The sequence below is a fragment of the Coregonus clupeaformis genome, chromosome 28 (assembly GCF_020615455.1).
Source record: "Coregonus clupeaformis isolate EN_2021a chromosome 28, ASM2061545v1, whole genome shotgun sequence".
Classification (NCBI taxonomy): Eukaryota; Metazoa; Chordata; class Actinopteri; order Salmoniformes; family Salmonidae; genus Coregonus; species Coregonus clupeaformis.
The window spans coordinates 35,196,647-35,218,460 of record NC_059219.1 but is presented as its reverse complement, the minus strand read 5'-3'; the positions used below and the strand labels follow the sequence as shown (position 1 = coordinate 35,218,460).

Below are 21,814 nucleotides of genomic sequence, written 5' to 3'. Positions count from 1 at the left end.
TGCCTCAGTGGACGATGAAGCTCAGGGCATACACCTCCTCCTGAGACCCCCGGACCTGCTGTCTCCCAGCCACCCCCCTCCTTTGCCCCCCCACAGCCAGCCCACCCTCACCCCTCCCCCGCCCTGGGAGCACGCCCCATCCCTAGAGGAGGCCTGGGGGTCCGGAGACTACCTGGAGACGCTCTCCTTCATGGGCCCAGAGGGGGAAGAACTGGCCCTGGCCACACCCTTACCCAGCCACACCTACGATCCTGACGACGGGGCATCCTACGACACCTCCTTCCCCTCCCGCCCAACCCTCCCCCTGTCCTCCAACAACCTCCTCCCCTCTACGTCCCCCACCTCCCCCTTCCGGGAGGGCCTCCCCTTCACCCACCCTGCCCAGCCTGAGGGATACCCTCCCTGGGATGAAGAAGACTATGACCTGGGGGACATGTTTCCTCTGGAGCCCACGGAGCTGCTGCTGCCGGATATGAACAGTCTGGAGTACTACACCAATCTGCTGGCCAGAGAGAGAGACGAGGAGAGGACCAGGGAGAGGGAACGGGAGAGGGAACGGGAGAGGGAACGGGAGAGAGAGAGGGAGAGAGAGAGGGAGAGAGAACTGGAGAGAGAACTGGAGAGCGAACTGGCAAGAGAAAGGGAGAGAGAAAGGGAGAGGGAAAGAGAGAGAGAGATGGAGAGAGATAGGGAAAGAGAGAGCGCTAGGGAGAGAGATGGAGAAAGAGACAGAGATAGAGAAATTGTCATCCCACCCCCAAAGACCACCCCCAAACTCGGCATCACACCCACCGCTACCACAAAAACACCCACCCACACACACACTCAGCCCCCATCCCTGTCCCCCTCCCCTAGCACAGGGCCCCCTCCAGCCCGGGACCACAAGCACCCCCCTGTCCCCTCAGCGGGTCCCACTCCTCCCCTGACCCTCTCACCCACTCTGTGGGACGGTCAGGGTACCCCCACCCCTGGAGTTAGACCCACCTCCAGAGTACCCCCTCAGCCTCCTGTTCCGCGGCCCAGAGTCCCCCCAGCTACCCCGGGCAGACACCCACCACTGCCCCCCTCTAACACCACCAGCCTGGCTCGCCCCCCCATGCTGCGACCTCCAGGGAGGGACCCCATAAAACCACCACCACCACCACCTGTGACCGAGGTCCCCAGCAACCGACCGACGACCACTACCAAGGCAACCACTGTTACCACGACAACCCCTGGCACCCTGGCGAGCATCACCCGGACTCCCCCAGCCCAGGCCCCTCCGGGACGCCAGTACCTGTGTAACGTCACCAAGCCTGACATGTACCTGGTCAGAGTGGGTAAGACAACACCAGTAGAACTCATAGTAGACTAGAGATGGAGGCACATATGAGAGGCAATTGTATGTCAATACTGTAGATGAAGATGCATTGCACTGTGCTGTACTGCTCTGGCCTGTCAATGTGTTGTGCTGGGATCTCATGGTCACCTGTTTTAAAGGGAGCACATCCCTTGGTTAAGGAATAGCTTAGGAGTGTGTTTTCAGGGAATGCGTTGTCAATGGTTGAATGCAGGTTTTTTTAGGTTAACCCTGTCTCTTCCTAGTCCTGCCTAAGTCTGGCTCCACTGTGGGCTTTGGCCAGGTCAGGGACATCTTGAAGAGGGAGTTCAACCGCTCAGTGGAGCTGCAGGTAGGCTATCTATCAATACTCACTGGAGAAGCTTTGGGGAAAGAGCATGTTTGGAGCAATGAGTTGCATTGCAGGAATGTGCAAGTTTGCCCTTCACAAATGTCTTGAAAGCCAAACATGCCTGCGTTTCCCTCACCCCCTCTCCTCCTCACTCTCCCTCTGCTCTCTTCTCCCTCCCTCCCTCCCTCCCTCCCAACCCCCCTCTCTCTCTCTCTCTCTCTCCCTTCCTCCGCCAGTTCCTGAGAACTCCGTCTAGCTTTGCGTTCCGTGCTGTGGCGGGACCTCTGATCTTCACCGCCATGTCTGTCATCAACGCTCTGCGCCAATCAACACGAAGCTCCTCCTCCTTCCCCACTGTCTCAGCCCTCTATGGCATACCTGATCACAAGTACCAGATACACTCTGGTAGGAACCTGTCTCTCTCTCTCTCCCTGTATGTGTGGTGTGTTAGTGATGTGCAGTTCGCAAACAAGTTTTTCTTTTTGAACTACTCTTTTTACTGACTTGAGTGTCATGATTTGTTTTTCGGAGAAACTCGTTCATTTTAGTCGTTCATTTGACCTGCTGGTCGCAATGAGTCCTATAGCAGGATTAATACACTGTCCTCCGGCTCAGAGGCTCCAGAGACGTGGTCCGACCAACAGCTGTCTGTCATATATGCGCACATGGAAATAGATCATGTTCCAGGCAGCATAGAGAAGAAAAATACATGTTTAGAACTGATCATTTATCTCATGAATTAATTGATTTTTGAATGTTGTGATGACACGGCTTTGTAGAACCAAAACATGCTCAACAAACTTGAGAACGAATTGTTTGGGGGACTGCAGTTTGAACGATATTGTGCTTATCACCCTCGTGGCAGTCAAGCAATGCATTCTGCCAAGAGTCGTTCACAATCTAGTTTGGTTGCAGCCACAACTAGACCTTGTTTCAATTTATCAAGAAATAATAATATTTGTGTGCCTAGCATATATGTACATTGTTTAAATCAAACTTTTACAAGTCTGTCACAAATGGCAGCTCAAATAAGCCCCCTATGGTGAACGACGTGAACGAGAGGATTGTAGAATCATGACTTGAGTTTTCAGTTCATCGTACGGAGGTAGGGGGTCCTTCCTTCATGCTCTGGGCATTACTGACTCAAATGAACAAAATTAGTCAAAATATTAGAGTCGAACTTCCCTGTGTGTTTGTTTTAGTGCTGCATTGGACAACGTGTGTGTACTGTCAGTGTGATGATCTATAATGTGTGTGTTTTTCAGTGCTGCAGTTTGTGCCCAGTCACGTGGATGTGCGTGTGTGTAACTTCAGTGAGCGAGTGGAGAGAGGACTGCTGATGGCCTTCACAGAGACACGCAGACGCACACATGAAGTTGGCAATGTTACTGTACAGGTAAGAGTCGTAGCCGTGAAAGTGTGTGTACTAGCCATTCACTTGGGTAGGTTCAGCAGAGCTGAGGAAAGGGATTCAGATCAATCAAAAAGTTAGTCAATCTGTAACACGTGTGTGTGTGTGTGTTTACTTGTATATGTGTGTGTGTGTGTGTGTTTACATGTGTGCGTGTGTTGTGTGTGTTCACCTCCAGCTTCTGAACATCACCATGGGTCAGGCCAAGCCACAGGGTGACCAGAAGATTCCGGTGGACATCACGTTTGCGGTGCGTGACGGGCGGGGCTACCTGTTGGGGTCAGAGGTCAGCGGTCACCTGAGACACCTCAGCACGGTGGAGTTCAGCTTCTACCTGGGCTTCCCCACGCTGCAGATCGCTGAACGTAAGTCACACACACCACACACACACTCATCTACCCCTCACTGACACCCCACATCTATACACCAGCTACTATCCCACACACACACGCACACCAGCACACACACACACACGCATGTGCACACACACACTTATACACTCTCACACCTGGGTGCCGTTTGTAGCATCCTAACCATAATTATACATATACTGTACTCGCACACATACCTATACTAAGGAAGTCTCGAGGTTTTGCTCGCCTGAGGTAGAGTATCTTATGATAAGCTGTAGACCACACTATTTACCAAGAGAGTTTTCATCTATAGTTTTCATAGCTGTCTATTTACCACCACAAACCAATGCTGGCATTAAGATTGCACTGAATGAGTTGTACAAGGCCATAAATCAACAGGAAAACGCTCATCCAGATGCAGCGCTCCTAGTGGCCGGGGACTTTAATGCAGGGAAACTTAAATCCGTTCTACCTAATTTCTACCAGCATGTTAAATGTGCAACCAGAGGAAAAAAAACTCTAGACCACCTTTACTCCACACACAGAGACGCATACAAAGCTCTCCCTCGCCCTCCATTTGGCAAATCTGACCATAACTCTATCCTCCTGATTCCTGCTTATAAGCAAAAACTAAAGCAGGAAGCACCAGTGACTCGGTTAATAAAAAAGTGGTCAGATGACGCAGATGCTAAGCTACAGGACTGTTTTGCTAGCACAGACTGGAACATGTTCCGGGATTCTTCAGACAGCATTGAGGAGTACACCACATCAGTCACTGGCTTCATCAATAAGTGCATCGATGATGTCGTCCCCCACAGTGACCGTACGTACATACCCCAACCAGAAGCCATGGATTACAGGAAACATCCGCACTGAGCTAAAGGGTAGAGCTGCCGCTTTCAAGGAACGGGACTCTAACCCGGACGCTTATAAGAAATCCCGCTATGACCTCCGACGAACCATCAAACAGGCAAAGAGTCAATACAGGACTAAGATTGAATCGTACTACACTGGCTCTGACGCTCGTCGGATGTGGCAGGGCTTGAAAACTATTACAGACTACAAAGGGAAGCACAGCCGCGAGCTGCCCAGTGACACAAGCCTACCAGACGAGCTAAACCACTTCTATGCTCGCTTCGAGGCAAGCAACACTGAAGCATGCATGAGAGCACCAGCTGTTCCGGATGACTATGTGATCACGCTCTCCGTAGCCGATGTGAGTAAGACTTTTAAGCAGGTCAACATTCACAAGGCCGCAGGGCCAGACGGATTACCAGGACGTGTACTCCGAGCATGTGCTGACCAACTGGCAAGTGTCTTCACTGACATTTTCAACATGTCCCTGACTGAGTCTGTAATACCAACATGTTTCAAGCAGACCACCATAGTCCCCGTGCCCAAGGACTCTAAGATAACCTGCCTAAATGACTACCGACCCGTAGCACTGACGTCTGTAGCCATGAAGTGCTTTGAAAGGCTGGTCATGGCTCACATCAACAGCATTATCCCAGAAACCCTAGACCCACTCCAATTTGCATACCGCCCCAACAGATCCACAGATGATGCAATCTCTATTGCACTCCACACTGCCCTTTCCCACCTGGACAAGAGGAACACCTACGTGAGAATGCTATTCATTGACTACAGCTCAGCATTCAACACCATACTGCCCTCTAAGCTCATCACTAAGCTAAGGATCCTGGGACTAAACACCTCCCTCTGCAACTGGATCCTGGACTTCCTGACGGGCCGCCCCCAGGTGGTAAGGGTAGGTAACAACACATCTGCCACACTGATCCTCAACACGGGGGCCCCTCAGGGGTGCGTGCTCAGTCCCCTCCTGTACTATCTGTTCACCCATGACTGCATGGCCAGGCACGACTCCAACACCATCATTAAGTTTGCCGACGACACAACAGTGGTAGGCCTGATCACCGACAACGATGAGACAGCCTATAGGGAGGAGGTCAGAGACCTGGCCGTGTGGTGCCAGGACAACAACCTCTCCCTCAACGTGACCAAGACAAAGGAGATGATTGTGGACTACAGGAAAAAAAAGAGGACTGAGCACGCCCCATTCTCATCGACGGGGCTGTAGTGGAACAGGTTGAGAGCTTCAAGTTCCTTGGTGTCCACATCACCAACGAACTATCATGGTCCAAACACACCAAGACAGTCGTGAAGAGGGCACGACAAAGCCTATTCCCCCTCAGGAGACTGGAAAAGATTTGGCATGGGTCCTCAGATCCTCAAAAAATTCTACAGCTGCACCATCGAGAGCATCCTGACTGGTTGCATCACCGCCTGGTATGGCAACTGCTTGGCCTCTGACCGCAAGGCACTACAGAGGGTAGTGCGTACGGCCCAGTACATCACTGGGGCCAAGCTTCTTGCCATCCAGGACCTCTATACCAGGCGGTGTCAGAGGAAGGCCCTCAAAATTGTCAAAGACTCCAGCCACCCTAGTCATAGACTGTTCTCTCTGCTACCGCACGGCAAGCGGTACCGGAGTGCCAAGTCTAGGTCCAAAAGACTTCTCAACAGCTTCTACCCCCAAGCCATAAGACTCCTGAACAGCTAATCATGGCTACCCGGACTATTTGTACTGCCCCCCCACCCCATCCTTTTTACGCTGCTGCTACTCTGTTAATTATTTATGCATAGTCACTTTAACTCTACCCACATGTACATATTACCTCAACTACCTCAACTAGCCGGTGCCCCCGCACATTGACTCTGCAACGGTACCCCCCTGTATATATAGCCTCCCTACTGTCACTTTATTTTACTATTTTATCTTTTTTTTCTCAACACTTTTTTTGTTGTTGTTTTATTTTTACTTTTTTTGTTAAAAATAAATGCACTGTTGGTTAAGGGCTGTAAGTAAGCATTTCACTGTAATGTCTGCACCTGTTGAATTCGGCGCATGTGACCAATAAAATTTGATTTGATTTGATAAATGCGTTACTTGCCCCACAGACATCAGTGTGTAATCTGACCTAATCTTATCTAACCTGTGTTTGTCTCCTCAGCCTTCCACTACCCCGAGCTGAACGTTTCTCACCATCTACGCTCCTCCTGGGTCCGCACAGGTACCAATTTGAGCTTTGGGATTTTCAGACTTAGGCTCAATATTGAGAGAATGACCGTGCTAGAGCAGCATGCACGTGTTTATATGTTGCAGTCATGATTGGCGTACATAAGCAGTGCATTAGTGTTGCGTGTGTGTGTATTGCAGTGTTACTGGGTGTCCAGGAGCAGACGGTGACTGAGCGGAGCTTCAAGGCTCGTCTGGAGCGCCGTCTAGCCCTGCTGCTGGAGGAGGGGCTAGGGGAGGGGACTAAACGACCCCGCTGGAAGAGATCCACCGCCGTGGGTAACAACAGCTTACAGGTACACACACACTTACACACTCACACACACTATGGGTGCTGTTTGTAGCATCCTGACCACATATACATGCTGTACTCACTCACACACTACACACACACACACACACTCGCTCTGATTCCATGGTGTTGTCTCCAGGTGGTGCGTGTGTCGAGACTGGCAGGTTCAGGGCATTCTCTGGAAGTAGTGTATTTCGTGGAGGGACCAGGGGGAGAGAGAGTTCCTGCTGATACCACCGCTGCCACCCTCAACCGCCTGGAGCTGCAACGGGCTGCCATCGTACTGGGGCACCGCGTCCAGAGACCCCTTGCCCAACGTGAGTCTGTGTATGAGTCTGTGTGTGTCTGTGCGTAAGTGTGTGTTCGCGCACAAGCGCATGGCCGCGTGTGCACTTGTGTATGTGGGATTTCGATAAGTAGTACTTATGTTATTCAGTGAATTGCAATGTAAGCCCATGTAGGTTGGCTGCACTCATTTCCTAATGTACAGTAGTATATTGCGTAAATAAAAGTGTAAGCTGATTGTATATGTACATATTGTATATGTATTTGTCTTCTGTAGCTGTGGAGACCCTCACAGTGCCCCCGTCTGAGACTCAGAGCAGCAGTGTCTGGCTGATTGTGGGGGTGGTGGTGCCTGTCCTGCTGGCTATCTTCATCATCATCATCCTCTACTGGAAACTGTGCGGCTCGGAGAAGCTGGAGTTCCAGCCTGACGCCATCAACACCATCCAACAGAGACAGAAGGTCAGGGGTGAAGGGTTAGGGGTAGAGGGCCGACCTCGATGGTTGACTGTGGATTTGTTATCTGACTGGAATTGCATCATAATAAGAATGGCATAAGGCTGTAGTCATGCAGACATAAAGGTCCTGATGTGATTGGATCTCTCTCCTTGCTCCAACCTTTTCTCTCTCATCCCCATCTTTATCTCTCTCTCTCTCTCTCACTTTCTATATCTCCCCTCTCTCTTTTTCTCCAGCTGCAGGCTCCCAGTGTGAAGGGGTTTGACTTTGCCAAACTCCACCTGGGGCAGCACAGTAAGGATGACATCATGGTGATCCAGGAGCCTGGTACCCTCCCTGTGCCCATCAAAGAGGCCTCCCCCTCTGAGGGAGGGGATCTCAACACTCCCAAATCCAAGGGCTCCTCCACCAAGGCTGCCCGCGCTAACCGCCGTAGGGGGAGGTTGGTAACACATGCACTTACAAGGATACATACACACTAATCCACAAACCCACACTAACTTCTGTTTTTCTCTGATTGGCCAGACTGTCCCCGTCAGATGGTGACTCGTTAGGTAGCGACCAATCGAGTGGCAGAGAGTCTGCAGAGGAGACCACCAGACATGTGGCCACGCCCCACGAGGGGAAACCGCACCGAAACAAAACACCCAAGAATGGCAAGAGACACACCACTTTCTCTTTACCTGAGGCCTTATTCATAACATTCTGATAGAAATGTACCGTGATAGAACAGACTTGATTCTTTGTCATGTCGATTATAATGAGGAATCGGGTCATCTCTACATGTATACTATTCTATCTACAACGCCCATGCTGAAACACAGAGGAGAATAAGTGGTGGAGGGAGAGGTTGTGTGGATGAGCGAGAGAGTGAGAGTGTGTATATCTTCGTGTGTGTGCATGAATGTGTGTGTGTGTGCGTGTGTCCCAGAGAGAGCTATGCGCTGAATCAGCAGGAGAACAACTGATTAAAGGAGTTGCATCAAAGAGAAAAACAGAGGGAGAGCAAGAGGGCGAAAGAAACCACAGGAGAGAAAGAGGTAGTGAGAGGGAGCAGGGAAAGAGAGGAGTGCAGGAAAGAATGCAGGATGGAGAGAGAGTGGAGGAGGAGTGGAGAAAAAGCTTGCAATGTGAACATGTCCTAAATTGCTCTCTCTGATCACCAAGTGATAATGCTTCTCGCCCCCTCCCCTCTGTCTCCCTCCTCTCTGTCTCCCTCCTCTCTGTCTCCCTCCTCTATGTCTCCCTCTCTCTGTCTCCCTCCTCTCTGTCTCCCTCCTCTCTGTCTCCCTCCTCTCTGTCTCCCTCCTCTCTGTCTCCCTCCTCTCTGTCTCCCTCCTCTCTGTCTCCCTCCTCTCTGTCCTCCTCCTCTCTGTCTCCCTCTCTCTGTCTCCCTCTCTCTGTCCTTTCTTTTTGTTCTGGCCTGAATCATAGGGAGGAATAAGATGGGTAAGTCCTCCCTTCATGTTGAGTGGTTCAGTAAAGCTGCAGCTTGCCAGAAAGAACACAGTTTAGTGCTACAGTTTTACTATAGTTTAGTGCTACAGTTTTACTCTTTCTCCCTCTCTCCTCCCTTTCCTGTCCCTCTCCCCAGTCCCTCCCACGGGCAGTGGTCCAGATGAGCTGCTCTCCTCTTCCTCCATCTTTGACCATGTGGACCGTCTGTCCCGAGGCTCGTCTGACGGCAGGGGTCGCCAGACCAACAAGGTCCAGTTGATTGCCATGCAGCCCCGGCCAAGCCCACCACAACATTCACACAGCCCCACCATCACAGAGAGGGTCAGCGCAGAGGTGAGAATACACACTCTTACACACACACACACACACACACACACACACACACACACCTTAAAACTCCTTAACATCTTGGTGGTGTGTGTGTTTATCTAGGTGGCTCTGAGACATAAGTCGGAGATCGAGCACCACAGGAACAAGCTGCGTCAGCGGGCTAAGAGGCGGGGCCAGTGTGAGTTCCCCTCTATGGATGACATCCTGGATGCCTTCGGACAGGCGCAGGAGGAGGCTGGGCAGGGAGGGTGTCCCCAGCGCCTCTACAGCTCAGCCCATGACCACATGGACAGCATCATGCATCCCGACCACCCCTCGCCCCCCACCCCAGGGGAATCCAGGAAGAGGTGCGATGGTCATACATTCTCCGACTCTTAGTCTTACCTCATGGTTAAGATCAACTTGTTTCATAAATACATCCTACAAGCATCAGGTTGTTTTCATTCTGTATCAAGATTATCCTTTTCGTTCTTCTGCATATAACTCTAGATAGAAGATATTTGCATCCCTTGTACACGGTTTCACTGTAGATCCCAATGAATAGTCTCGCTGAATATGTGTGACTGATCTGAATTAGTGTCTGTGACTGAATTAGATGGGTGTGTGTGACTCAGTTGTATGAATGTGTCTGTGACTAATCTGTGCCGATGTGTTTCCCTGCCCTGCCAGGGGGAGGCGCTCTCCTCGGGGCCGGCGGAGGCAGCAGGGAAACGGCAGTCTGCCAGACACAGACAGACTGACGGACAGAGACCGCCTGCTCACAGACCACAGCGCCACCTACAGGAAATACCCTGGACTCAACAACGTGGCCTACATGGTGAGACACACATACTATGCGCATACTGTGTGTGTGTGTGTGTGTGTGTGTGTGTGTGTGTGTGTGTGAAGGTGCGCATAGTATGTGTGTCTCACCATGTAGGCCACACACGCACCATATACACACTCACTCACACTTTTTCCTCCTCTTCTCTCTCCTCCAGTCGGACCCAGACCTACCTCCAGACCACGGCAGCCCCTCCCCTAACGACGAGGTGTTTGACCACGCCCCTCCCCCGCCCCCCTACGTGCCCCCCCAGCCGTCCATCGAGGAGGCGCGGCAGCAGATGCACTCCCTATTGGACGATGCCTTCGCCCTGGTGTCGCCCTCCTCCCAGGGCAGCGTCAGTGTTGGGGTCATGCAGGTCAGCCCCGCCCTGCCAAGCCCCACTCCCTCCCCACAGACACGCCCATCACGCCAGTGGGGCTCCTACCCCGTAGCCCCCACACACAGCCCCTTCTCTGCGGTAAGAGTGTGTGTGTGTTTGTGTGTGTACTTCCAGGGTCTCTTCTATGAAGTATGAATCATACGGTCTCTCTCTACCTCTCACTTTCTCTCTCTCCCTCTTTACTTCTCTGCATCCACATGTTTTCCTCTTTATATCTCACCTTCCCTCTCTCTTTCTATGTTCTCTCCCCTCTTCCTCTACAGAGGTATGGAGAGTTAGGGATGTCTCCCTCGTCAGTACAAGGCCTGTTGCAGAGGTGAGTCCGATACTACTATACTACCCAAGCTGAAGTACATTCAATGAATGTCAGCATTTCTAAAGTCTGGTGTATGTGTGTGTTTCAGGCAGGGCCTGGGTTCGGGGGCCTATGTTACTGCAGAGGAGCAGCAGCTGCAGGAGTCTGTCTACGCCAACAGAGGGCAGGATGAAGAGCCTCCCTCCTCCTCCAGACCTCGGCCTGTTGGGGGGAGCACAGGTAAAGGCGCTGTGTGTGTGTGATTCAATGTGTGTGTGTGTGTGTGTGTTAATTGGGATTGATATGTGTGTATGGTAAGTGTATAATGTGTGTATCTAATTATTACTTACACATGGTGTGTTGTTTGTGTTCTCAGGTGCTCAGCTGCATCACCTGACGCAGGTGGGTTTGTCGAGCCGGATCAGTGCGTACCCCGGGGTGGGCCGCAGCGTCTCTGGGCCAACAGGCTCCAGCTGGAACCAGCAGCCTTTAGACCAGGACCGCTCCAGACCTGGAGCCAGCAGGGAGAGTGTGAGTCAGACCACATGATGACCAACAGGGGACAGCATGAGACAGTATTGGGCGGGCCACATGTCAGAGATGGAGAGAAACATTTGTTTTCCAGAGAAGTAATTTGATCTCTTTCTCTTTTTCTTGCCTTCTCTCTCATCATATCTCTCTCGCTCTTACCCTGTCTCTATCTCTCTCTCTAGGTGCTGTCGTTCCCTGAGTTCTCCTCCTCCGCTGTGTTTCAAATGCCCAGCTCCTCTCTTGGAGACCATTCTGTCCCACCGATGCTCCTGGCCCCTCCCACTCCAGAGTTCCCCATAGACGAGACCTCCCCCTCAGCCCAGAGCTCCGCCTCCCTCATCAAGGCCATCAGGGAGGAGCTACGACGGCTCGCCCAGAAACAGGTTGCTGTGGCCGGCAGCTACTCCTAAACCAGTGTGAGCCCCTACCCCATAACTGGTCAAAACTACTGACTCTAAACAGGTCCGAACCAGTTTGAACTACTCATCCTAAACAAGTATGGACCGACCGCAACCACTACCCCAAACTAGTATGCAACAGTCAGAACCACTTTCCCTAAACTGGTCTAAAGAGGCTTACACTGCTATTCATAAGCTGGTCTGAACAAGACTGAACCAGACTGCAACAGATACGATTTCCTTACAACAATAACATCACGGTTCTTTACAGGGTTCTTCTCTCTGTAAAGGTTCCTCGTTCTACAGCACAGTGTTTCCACTGGACAGGAGGATCGAGTTTGTTTTCTTCAGAGTTCCATAGAAGTGCTTCCGTGAGAGGGGCCGTCTCTGCCCTTCCTGACCTCCTGTATGTGGTGCTAAACGTCAGCCTAATGTCTCCTGTCATTAAGTTAACCACGCATTGCCTTCAACACACATTCATCATCAGCCATGTTGGTGAGATCTTCTCCATTCATCAGCCATATTGGTGAGGTCTTGCACTGTAGAGAGAGTTGGAGACTTGGAGTGTAGTATACTTTGGGCATGGGGGACTTGAATATATAGATGAAAAAAGTATATACAAATGAAAATATTATATGTAAAGAGATGTAAAAATCCTAAATGAGCACAATATTAATTTATAAGAGTGACCAATGGAGTATTGAAATTGTATTTATTTTTTATTGCTCTGAAAGTATACTTTAAATCCTTTATTTTGTTCCCACACCCCCCCCCCAAAAAAAAGACCAATACTGTTTGGATGTTCTATGGCTGTATTCTCCCTGTGTTTGCGCTCGCTGTTGCCATGGAGCTGATCATAACGTTGTTTATCGCAGTGGAGACGTTGCATAGCATAGTTGCTCGCTGCTCGTGTGTTCATGTGTTGATGGTACAAAAATGAAAAAAATACATGGATTATGCTTTGCCGATATATAGCGCTTTTCGGTAGGTGGCAAAAGACTTGACATGGGGCTAACCTATCCCATCCACCACCAATGTGACCTTCTGCAGCATAACTATCACAGAACAAAGGCATTTCTAGGATGACAATTGACTTTGTCAAATTGTGATAGTGTTTCTCTTGGTGGGAAGAGATGGAAAACCACTCATGCTTGACAACCACAGAAAATAGGCTACCTGTGAAATGTAAGATTTAAATAGGAATGACACCTACATGTCCAATTTCCCCCCAAATAGCTTCCTTTCCTCATCTCCTTTCCTTGGTCAACTCTTATCCAAATGGATTCAAAGGTGAACCTCTGGAAGGAGGTGGAACTAGAAAACCAAGCCATTTACGACAAATGGACATACTGTACTGTAGTAGTTGGTGGGTTTGGTGGTGGTTAAGAAGTGATCTTTGTCGCCATCTGCTGGTAATATGGCTGCATGGCTGGCTTCCATCTCTGCTTCAGGCTGTTTTCTCTGGTCTAATTGTATTGGGTTTGGTCAATGGTCAGTAATGTGTGGGTTTATGCAGGCGAGAGAAGGTTTGCCCATCCAGCTCTGTGCTCTAGCTATCTACAGCATGTTGACTAAGTTTGAGGCTTTGGCTAGCTAGCTATTAGTGATGTGACAGTTATTGTTGTCTTCTCTCAGGCATGCTGCTAAAATAAGTTTAAAATTGTTTTTAAACAAAAGTTAAACTGAAGAGTTATAACACACAAGTAAAGAGTGAGTAGTGTTATACAGTGCCATCCGAACCTGATCCATCCAAGCACATAATACATCATGATAATCAAGCAGTAGAAAAGATACACTATGTAAGTGGCATTCTGTTATACTCTTGTTTTGCCTTTCTAATAATATTTTTGAACCTAAATGAAAATTGATATGACAATAAATACAGTATATAAAAGAAAATAAATATTATAAGCGTAAAATATGTCAAACTATTTTATCTGTGATTTCTCAATAATATGGACAACCGTCCAACAGAAGGACTAACACATCTTCCCTGTGGACCAATCCTGATTCAGAACTCTTCATCTGCTGGGCTTTATAACCTTCCTGATTGGACCTAGCACCTGTCAATAAGGCTGTGGGACTATACACAGAGTGGCGTCACAGAGATGTGTGTGTGCGGATGACAAAACATTCAAATGGTGCTACTAAGTAACTTACAGTAACAGACCCCTCACTCCCTCTGTACAGGGGGTTGAAGTGTGTTGATGTCTCCTCAGTCTAATAGCCTATACAGACATGGGGACCACATACACACAATGCCAACATGGAAAACATACACACTCAGATGTTGACAGATATTCCAGTCTAAAAAGATAGGATTATTTTCTCACTTCAAACTCTGGACTTTGAGTAGCTGCAGCATCTCCTGAATGTTTCATAGATCTGTGTTTTATAGATCTGCATTTCATAGTTCTGTGTTTTATAGATCTGTAATTCTCAGTGTGTGTCTCCAGAGTGTCGGAGCAGGTGTGTTGTTGGCCCTAACGCCCTTAGATCATACCCCTATACTCTGTCCCCAGAGGGTATTTGTTTTGTTTACTCTTGAGACTAGGGCAGGCCCATCTATAGGCCACACCCTGGGGCGTATCATTGACAGTGTAGTAGACACTCAGGTGTGTTAAATGTTAGATAAGGGTGGGGTTCCTGTCCGACTAGATGCACAGACGTTGCATTGCGTCAACCAATGGGTGCGTGCCACGTCATCGACTGCTCAGTCGGGCATCACATTTCTATATCACATGTTGTGGTTAACTGATATGTTAAACACCTATCCAGCTGTTGTGAGGTCTGGCATGTCTCTGCAATGTTGTCGGGCAGGAACACCACCAATACCACCAAAAGCTCTCTCTCTCACCCTCCCACTCTTCATAACCCTCACTCTCGCCCCTCCTTCCCCTCCTCTCTCTCTATCTCTCTCTTTCTCCTCTCTCCTCCTTCTGAGCTGCATCCCTGTGGTGTATAGAGTCTGAATGATGTGTAAATCAAACATTAAAGAAATTATGTGTTTAAACTCAGCCTTTGCTGTCTGTTATTTTTCTCCAAAAGTTTAAAAATCATTGTATTTTAGTTGCTGCTACCTTTTTTTTTGTGAGGATTGGCTAAGTTGTACAGGTGAGTGCAGCTGTGGAACAGAAGTCCCCCTGTTTAGTTTTGCACCTCCTTCCCCATTCTGATAACTGATACCTAACCCTTAAGTCCCTTCACCTTCCAACAAACAGAGACAGAGAGAAACAACAGGATAAACCTGACTTAATAATGTCTCAACTCAACCCAACCTCTTCCCAACAATAGACAACATGTAGATTTGCTCTCACACACAAACCGGCAGATATCCTTCCACCCAATCTCTACCTCCTCAACAATACCAGGTAGGCTAAAATGTATTTATGTCCAAGGCAAGTAGTAATTCTCATTGGGTAGTCCTGTTTGAATATAATATATCGTGGACAGAAAAGGAAGTGACAAACTTTCGCGATCATTTTACTAATTGGTAACCGAGATTAGTTTGAATAGGGTTGTTTATTTCCTTTTACAATATTGTAATACTAATTAGCATATGTAGGTTACATACGTTAGGCGGGACCTAAAAACGTGTCGTCTGACCTTTTTAGGGGTGTTGTCATCAACTTCCTGATTCACCTGTCCCAAGGTGAGCAGAACTGCCCGAGTTTCTGAGTTGAAATTGATTCTCAAGATGGCCAATATATGAAAAGTTATTCTACATGACAAAGATAGCCTTCTTAAAAAAAGTAGAGAATTCATCACAAAAAGCAGGTAACAGTGATTCCCCGCAGTGCTGTGATTTACCGCGTAGTTTACTTTGTACATTATTATTGATGTGTAGGGATGCGGTTAACTTTGCATAGTAAATCTATGCGGTCCTCAATGTATGATAAAAACGTTTTGATTTTGTTTAGAATTTAAAACTTTGCCGAATATTTGTAGTTGAGCAGAGAATCCAAGAGAGGGAAGTTGTAAACCCACTTGGGCACCTTGGGTTCTTGAGAGCTAGTTGACAGGTAGGCTTAATGTTGTTGGTGATGTTACAGTATGGGCAGGTGACAATGTTATATGTCGTGGTAGGTTTCTATTAAATATTAAAGGGCCACTTTGCGATTTCTACTTCTATCTTTGCACTTTAAAACTCATTGATTCTTAAAGAATATAACTTAGACATGCTTCATGAGCTTAGTTCAACTGGCCCCCTCAGAACTCAAAATAAGCTTGTTTAACTCCATTGTTTGTAAACAATGTAATTGTAAACAAACTGTATAGCCTCAAAACATGATTAAAACTATAATTTTGATCTCATGGGTGGTCAGTCCTTGCATCCATAGCTCTGTCTATGAATTTAAGTGGTTACATTTCTCCAGCCCCATCCCGCAACTGTTTACCAAAACAGTGGTGGGGTGCCCACTTTGTTGATTGTTGAGCTAATGTTACAGTATTGGCATAAGATATTATATTAATAGTATGGTAATGGTGTAGACTGCAGTGTCCATGGGCAGTGTAGGGAGACCGAGGAGGTCCTCCATGAAGACTCAGCTGGTTAGTGCCATCCAGCTAGAGGAAGTGGAGATGGAGGAGGTCAATAACCATCACCAAGAGGTCAACAGCCCTTACCAAGAGGTCAATAACCCTCACCAAGAGGTCAAAGGTGAGCCCCGCTCATAAACCACCCAGTGGATAGAGTGTTTGGTCATGTGCTGGGAAGGGATAATGTGGGATTTGAACTTTGACCTTGTGTTTCAGAGCCACAGACGTACAGTGTGGAGGAGGCAGTGGAGACCATCGGCTTTGGTCGCTTCCATGTTATGTTGTTCATCATCATGGGCAGTGCCAACGTGAGTGTCTGTGTGTGTGTGTGTCTGTCTGTCTAGCTGTGTGTCTTTGTCTGTCCGTATGTAAGTGAAAGAGCTCTTGCTAAAGGATGCATGTATGCATTGTAGATAGCGGAGGCGATGGAGATCATGTTGCTGGCCGTGGTGTCTCCTGAGATCCGCTGTGAGTGGCATCTGGACGACTGGGAGGTGGCTCTGGTCTCCACGGTGAGGAAATACACCAATCAGCATGCAGCTAGGTTTAAATATGTGTGTGATACTAGGAGTAGTACATATTACACATGTATATGATACAACTTTCTGTCTGTCTCTGTCTGTCTCAGATGGTGTTTGCGGGGTTCATGGTGTGTGGAGTGCTGAGTGGATACTTGGCCGATAGATATGGACGCTGGAAGGTCTGCCCCTTTACAGGTTTATGTGATAAAAATAAATATGAAATCTTCTGGAACTGTTTAACAGTCTGTGTTGGAATGAGAGTGTAGATGTGTCTGACGGTCTATCAATCTATCTAGGTGGTGTTTGGGGGTTCTGTGTGGGCAGCGTACTTCTCCCTGCTCACCTCCTTCTCTCCGTCCTACGGATGGTTCATCTTCCTTCGCCTGATGGTGGGTTGTGGTGTGGCCGGGTGCTCCCAAGGGTAAGACACACACACACAGACACACAGACAGAGAGAGAGAGGAACACACACAGACACACACACACACACAGAGGAACACACACAGACAGTTCCATGTTCTGAGACCCACTGTTAGTGATATTACTCTCCTTTCTCCTAGGTTTGTCCTAAAGACTGAGTTTATCCCTGCTAGTTACAGATCCTACCTGCTACCTCTCGCCTCAGTAAGTCGCCATAGCCTCACATAGCCATCATCATCATCATCACAGTTGTTTCAGCTTTAGTTTTGTCTACCCCTTTAGATCTTCTGGATGGTAGGCTCCATGCTCATCATCATGCTGGGTATGACTGTGGTTCCAACGCTGGGCTGGCGTTGGATGATCCGCCTGTCCGTCATCCCCAGTGTTGTCCTCCTCCTTCTCTTCCAGGTAGGAGTCCCGCCTCCTCTGAGTCTCAGCAGCATCTCTCTTTGACACGCCCCTCACTCTCTGACCCTCTCCTTCCCTATTCCTTTTCTATCCCCTCCACCTCCCCTTCTCTCCCCATGACTCCCCAACTTAAGAATGTGCCATTTGAAAGTGAAAGTGTTGAGACTACCCTTTCTGACACGCTCTTCCTGGTTAACTTTCCTGGTGTTCCCATGTGTCTGTAGCTTATCCCGGAGTCGGCTCGCTACAACGTGTCTGCAGGGAACGTGCAGGCTGCAGTGGAAACACTCCAGCGTATTGCCAGGATGAATAGGGCCTCCATGCCACCAGGGAGGCTCGTGGAACCTTTGGTGGTGAGTAGTGTGTGTGTGTGTGTGTGTGTGTGTGTGTGTGTGTGTGTGTGTGTGTGTGTGTGTGTGTGTCTATTGATGTCTATTGATGTCTCTGTGGTGTATGTGTTTCAGAAAGAGAGGGGCAGTTGGCGCCTCCTGGTCAGTCCAGCATTCAGGAGGACCTCCCTACTACTGTGGTACTCATGGTAATGCCCCATACACTTTTCCTCCTCCTCCTACTCTTCCTCCTCCTACTCTTCCAACCTAAGAGCACTTCCCTGTTTGTATTTGAGTATGTGAGGACGGCGTGGTGTGGAAGGGTGTATGACATTCTACGTGGTCCTCTGTAGCTCAGCTGGTAGAGCACGGCGCTTGTAACGCCAGGGTAGTGGGTTCGATCCCCGGGACCACCCATACACAAAAATTTATGCACACATGACTGTAAGTCGCTTTGGATAAAAGCGTCTGCTAAATGGCATATTATTATTATTATTATTATTTTTCAACATCTATATGTGTGCTGTAGGTTTTTCCTTTTCTTACTGTGTGTGCGTGTGTGTGTGGTTGTTTATTCATTTATGTGTGTCTATGTATGTACTGTAGGTTTGTGGCGTCCTTCTCCTACTACGGCTCTGTGTTGAGCAGTTCTGAGCTGCTGGAAAAGAACCTGCTGTGTGTGACGGACGCAGATGCAGAGCACCAGCAGAAACACAGCCACCCAGAGGACGGAATGTGCTACTGCATCCCCTTCGGCTTTAACGACTACCAGACCCTCCTCATCAGCTGTCTGGGGGAGGTCGCCCGTGAGTGAGGGGGTGGAGTGGGGGTGGAGTGGGGGTGGAGGGGGGTGGAGGGGGGGAGAGGGGGGGAACTATGGGTGTGGGCGTGCATGTGTAACAGATGTCCAGTGAAGACAAAAAGATTGGTCTCGGCACCAGTGTAACAGATCGTACTTCATAACTCTCTTGCGTTGTGTTTTTCAAGAAAAGACTTCAGGTCCAGGTTGTTTGGTGTTTGTTCTAACAATAGACGCAAGGAAGCACATTAGATGTGCAGGACAACAGTATGTTGATGGCTGTCGATTTGTGATTAGTCTGTTAGCATGGAAATAACCATGAATTAGCAGGGAGCTAATGCAACCATTACAAATAGAGCATGCTAGCTAACTCGCTCTTACAGCAATAGCATACAAAAGTATCTCCCAGTAAGTCCCCAATATCTAACAGGTACTATGTATATATATTAGTCCTCCTGAGTGGCGCAGTGGTCTAAGGCACTGCATCGCAGTGCTAACTGTGCCACTAGAGATCCTGGTTCGAATCCAGGCTCTGTCGCAGCCGGCCGCGACCGGGAGACTCATGGGCGGCGCACAATTGGCCCAGCGTCGTCCAGGGTAGGGGAGGGAATGGCCGGCAGGGATGTAGCTCAGTTGATAGAGCATGGCGTTTGCAACGCCAGGGTTGTGGGTTCAATTCCCACGGGGGGCCAGTATAAAAAAATATGTATTCACTAACTGTAAGTCGCTCTGGATAAGAGCATCTGCTAAATGACTAAAATGTAAATGTAAATATATATATATAGAGAGAGAGGAAGTATATATATATATATATATATATATATATATATATCACACACACACACATCAGGACATGTACATAGTGAACTCGTACACATTGTAAATATAAAAATTGAATATAGTATTTCAGAACATGACCTACCGCTTGCATGTCAATATCAGACTGGTAGAAATTTACAATCTCTGCTAGCGTAACCAATGGCATAACACCTTATTGATATGTAAATTCAACTAACCAGTAGAAATACATATTTTTGCAGTGTCAAGTGGAAACCCTGTTACACATGCGTGTGTGTACAGTGGGTGTCAGATTCATGTTTTGTTTTGCTATCTGAATAATGGTACTGTTCGTGTACAAGTCTGATTCGTTCTTGCGATCGCTCTCTGTCTCTCTCTTTCTCTCTCTCTCTCTATCTGTCTCCAGTCATCCCTCTGAATATATGCCTGTTGAACGTGTTTGGGAGGAAGTTGAGCATGGTTCTGCTGGAGCTCATGGCAGCCCTGTTCTTCATGCTGGTCAACGTCTGCTCTACTATGTATGCACTATAACCCCCCCCATTGAGTGTGATTATTTGACTGTTTTATTTTGTCACCAATTTAAAATACAGTATCAATACTTTTGTTCATGAGATTCTCTCTCTGTCACTCTCTCTCTCACTCACTCACTCACTCACTCAATCACTCTCACTCTCTCTCTCTCACTCTCTCTCCAGGTTTGGTTTTACCATTGTGCTGTTCTTGATCCGGTCTCTGGTCTCCATGAATTTCAATGTGGTTTATATTTATACTGCAGAGGTATGTGGATACAACTTTACATTCCATCCATAGATATACTGTTAGTGTATAACAATGAATTGTACAGATCTCTCTCAGGTGTATACTGTGTCTGATGGCTCCTTCTGTCTCTCAGGTGTACCCGACTGCAGTGCGTTCTCTCGGGATGGGTTTCTGCACTTCTTTTAGCCGCATCGGCGGCATGATCGCCCCCTTTATAGCACAGGTCTGTGGCTGTGTGTTGTTCATGTTGGCTGATGTTTGTGTGTGTATGTATTAATATTTGAATGTGTGTTACAGGTATTTCTTCTTAAATTTGTGTGTCTATTAATGTTTGACTGTGTGTGTTGTAGGTGTTGATGTCACATTCAGTGATTTTAGCTTTGCTGCCATTTTCTGTGGCCTGTGTGCTTTGTGCTGTTGGAGCCTTTCTACTGCCTATCGAGACAAAGGGACGAGCACTACTGGTACGACACTGTCTGCGATATTGTGTGAAATTAAGATAATACTGTATAAAATCTTGGTTTTATTACTGTATTTCATTGGATTAACTTTTTCTCTTCACAGCAAAGTTCCTGACTGTGTACATGTGATTCTCAACACATTCATGTAATTGCATATTTACACATTAAACGTTTTATACTTTGACAACTGTCTTTGTGTTTTAAATCATCAAGATATTTATATTTCAGAAAGTGTGTACACTTGAGTGAAAATAAATAGTCAGGCAGGGGAGTTCAGTCTCACTTCCCATCACTAGATGGTGACATTACCCTGTAGGGAGATGGAGCTGTCGTCTATATATAAGACAAAGTCCTAATCCAATGGGGTTATGTGAAATCTTAAGCAAACAGAGGGACACTTGTTTGGGTTTCATTGGAAAGGTTGAGAAGCCCCGTCATGGAGAGGTTAATGTTAAAATTAGACTGTAACACCACCCACCCACACACCATTGGGCAGCTTAGTGGGGTGTGTGTGCGTGCGTGTGTGTGTGTGGTGGGGCGTGGGCGTTATACTGAAGTAGTTACTGGAAATACAGTATGGATCAGTGAAGGTGATCAGGTATTAGCTGCAGTGTAAGTCATGGGGTCAGGGGTTAGCCACAGTGTTTAGCTATAGATTAAGCCCTGTGTGACTTTTTCACCCACCCTCTCATAAGGCTTGGGTCTTCAGCTATGGAAAACATGGCTAATTTTGGGTTAGTAGAAAAGATCTCCATATGAACATAAATTGAAAATTGTGGGTAGGCCTATAAACGTGTATTTGCTCTGTCATGTGTAGGCCTATACCTGGCATGTGCAGCTACCTCTACACAGACAGAATGTATAACCCAACCCTTCTCTCTGACAGCACTGGAGGTTTTGGGTCTTAGCCATTTGCACAAATAGGCCTCTGTCTATGTGTCTGTTCACACATACCCACTCTGTTTTTGTGTGCCTATGAGCGGGATCTCTCTCCCT

General features: G+C 48.0%; 2 protein-coding genes across 3 annotated transcripts; both read left to right on the top strand.

The window, feature by feature from the left end:
• Positions 1 to 669: 669 nt before the first annotated feature.
• On the top strand, positions 670 to 13,690 carry LOC121543705 (UPF0606 protein KIAA1549). Its single transcript, XM_041853843.2, has 20 exons — positions 670 to 1,319; positions 1,585 to 1,670; positions 1,907 to 2,075; positions 2,936 to 3,066; positions 3,260 to 3,446; positions 6,467 to 6,526; positions 6,673 to 6,827; positions 6,963 to 7,140; positions 7,386 to 7,570; positions 7,804 to 8,009; positions 8,093 to 8,223; positions 9,002 to 9,016; positions 9,162 to 9,358; positions 9,458 to 9,702; positions 10,025 to 10,172; positions 10,336 to 10,638; positions 10,824 to 10,876; positions 10,965 to 11,095; positions 11,232 to 11,386; positions 11,569 to 13,690. Exons 1-20 carry the CDS (start codon positions 677 to 679, stop codon positions 11,794 to 11,796), a joined length of 3,606 nt encoding a protein of 1,201 aa, XP_041709777.2. The 5' UTR covers positions 670 to 676; the 3' UTR covers positions 11,797 to 13,690.
• Positions 13,691 to 15,447: 1,757 nt separating this feature from the next.
• LOC121542525 (putative transporter SVOPL) lies at positions 15,448 to 20,993 on the top strand. Of its 2 annotated transcripts, XM_041851920.2 has the most exons (16): positions 15,448 to 15,561; positions 16,276 to 16,444; positions 16,540 to 16,631; positions 16,737 to 16,835; positions 16,952 to 17,023; positions 17,141 to 17,265; positions 17,405 to 17,468; positions 17,547 to 17,672; positions 17,897 to 18,025; positions 18,137 to 18,210; positions 18,608 to 18,807; positions 20,005 to 20,116; positions 20,294 to 20,375; positions 20,491 to 20,580; positions 20,708 to 20,821; positions 20,922 to 20,993. In XM_041851920.2, exons 2-16 carry the CDS (start codon positions 16,288 to 16,290, stop codon positions 20,931 to 20,933), a joined length of 1,548 nt encoding a protein of 515 aa, XP_041707854.2. In that variant the 5' UTR covers positions 15,448 to 15,561; positions 16,276 to 16,287; the 3' UTR covers positions 20,934 to 20,993. The 2 variants fall into 2 exon arrangements, with proteins under 2 accessions (XP_041707854.2, XP_041707853.2); XM_041851919.2 differs by lacking the exon at positions 20,922 to 20,993 and having other exon boundaries at positions 20,708 to 20,913.
• Positions 20,994 to 21,814: the final 821 nt, after the last annotated feature.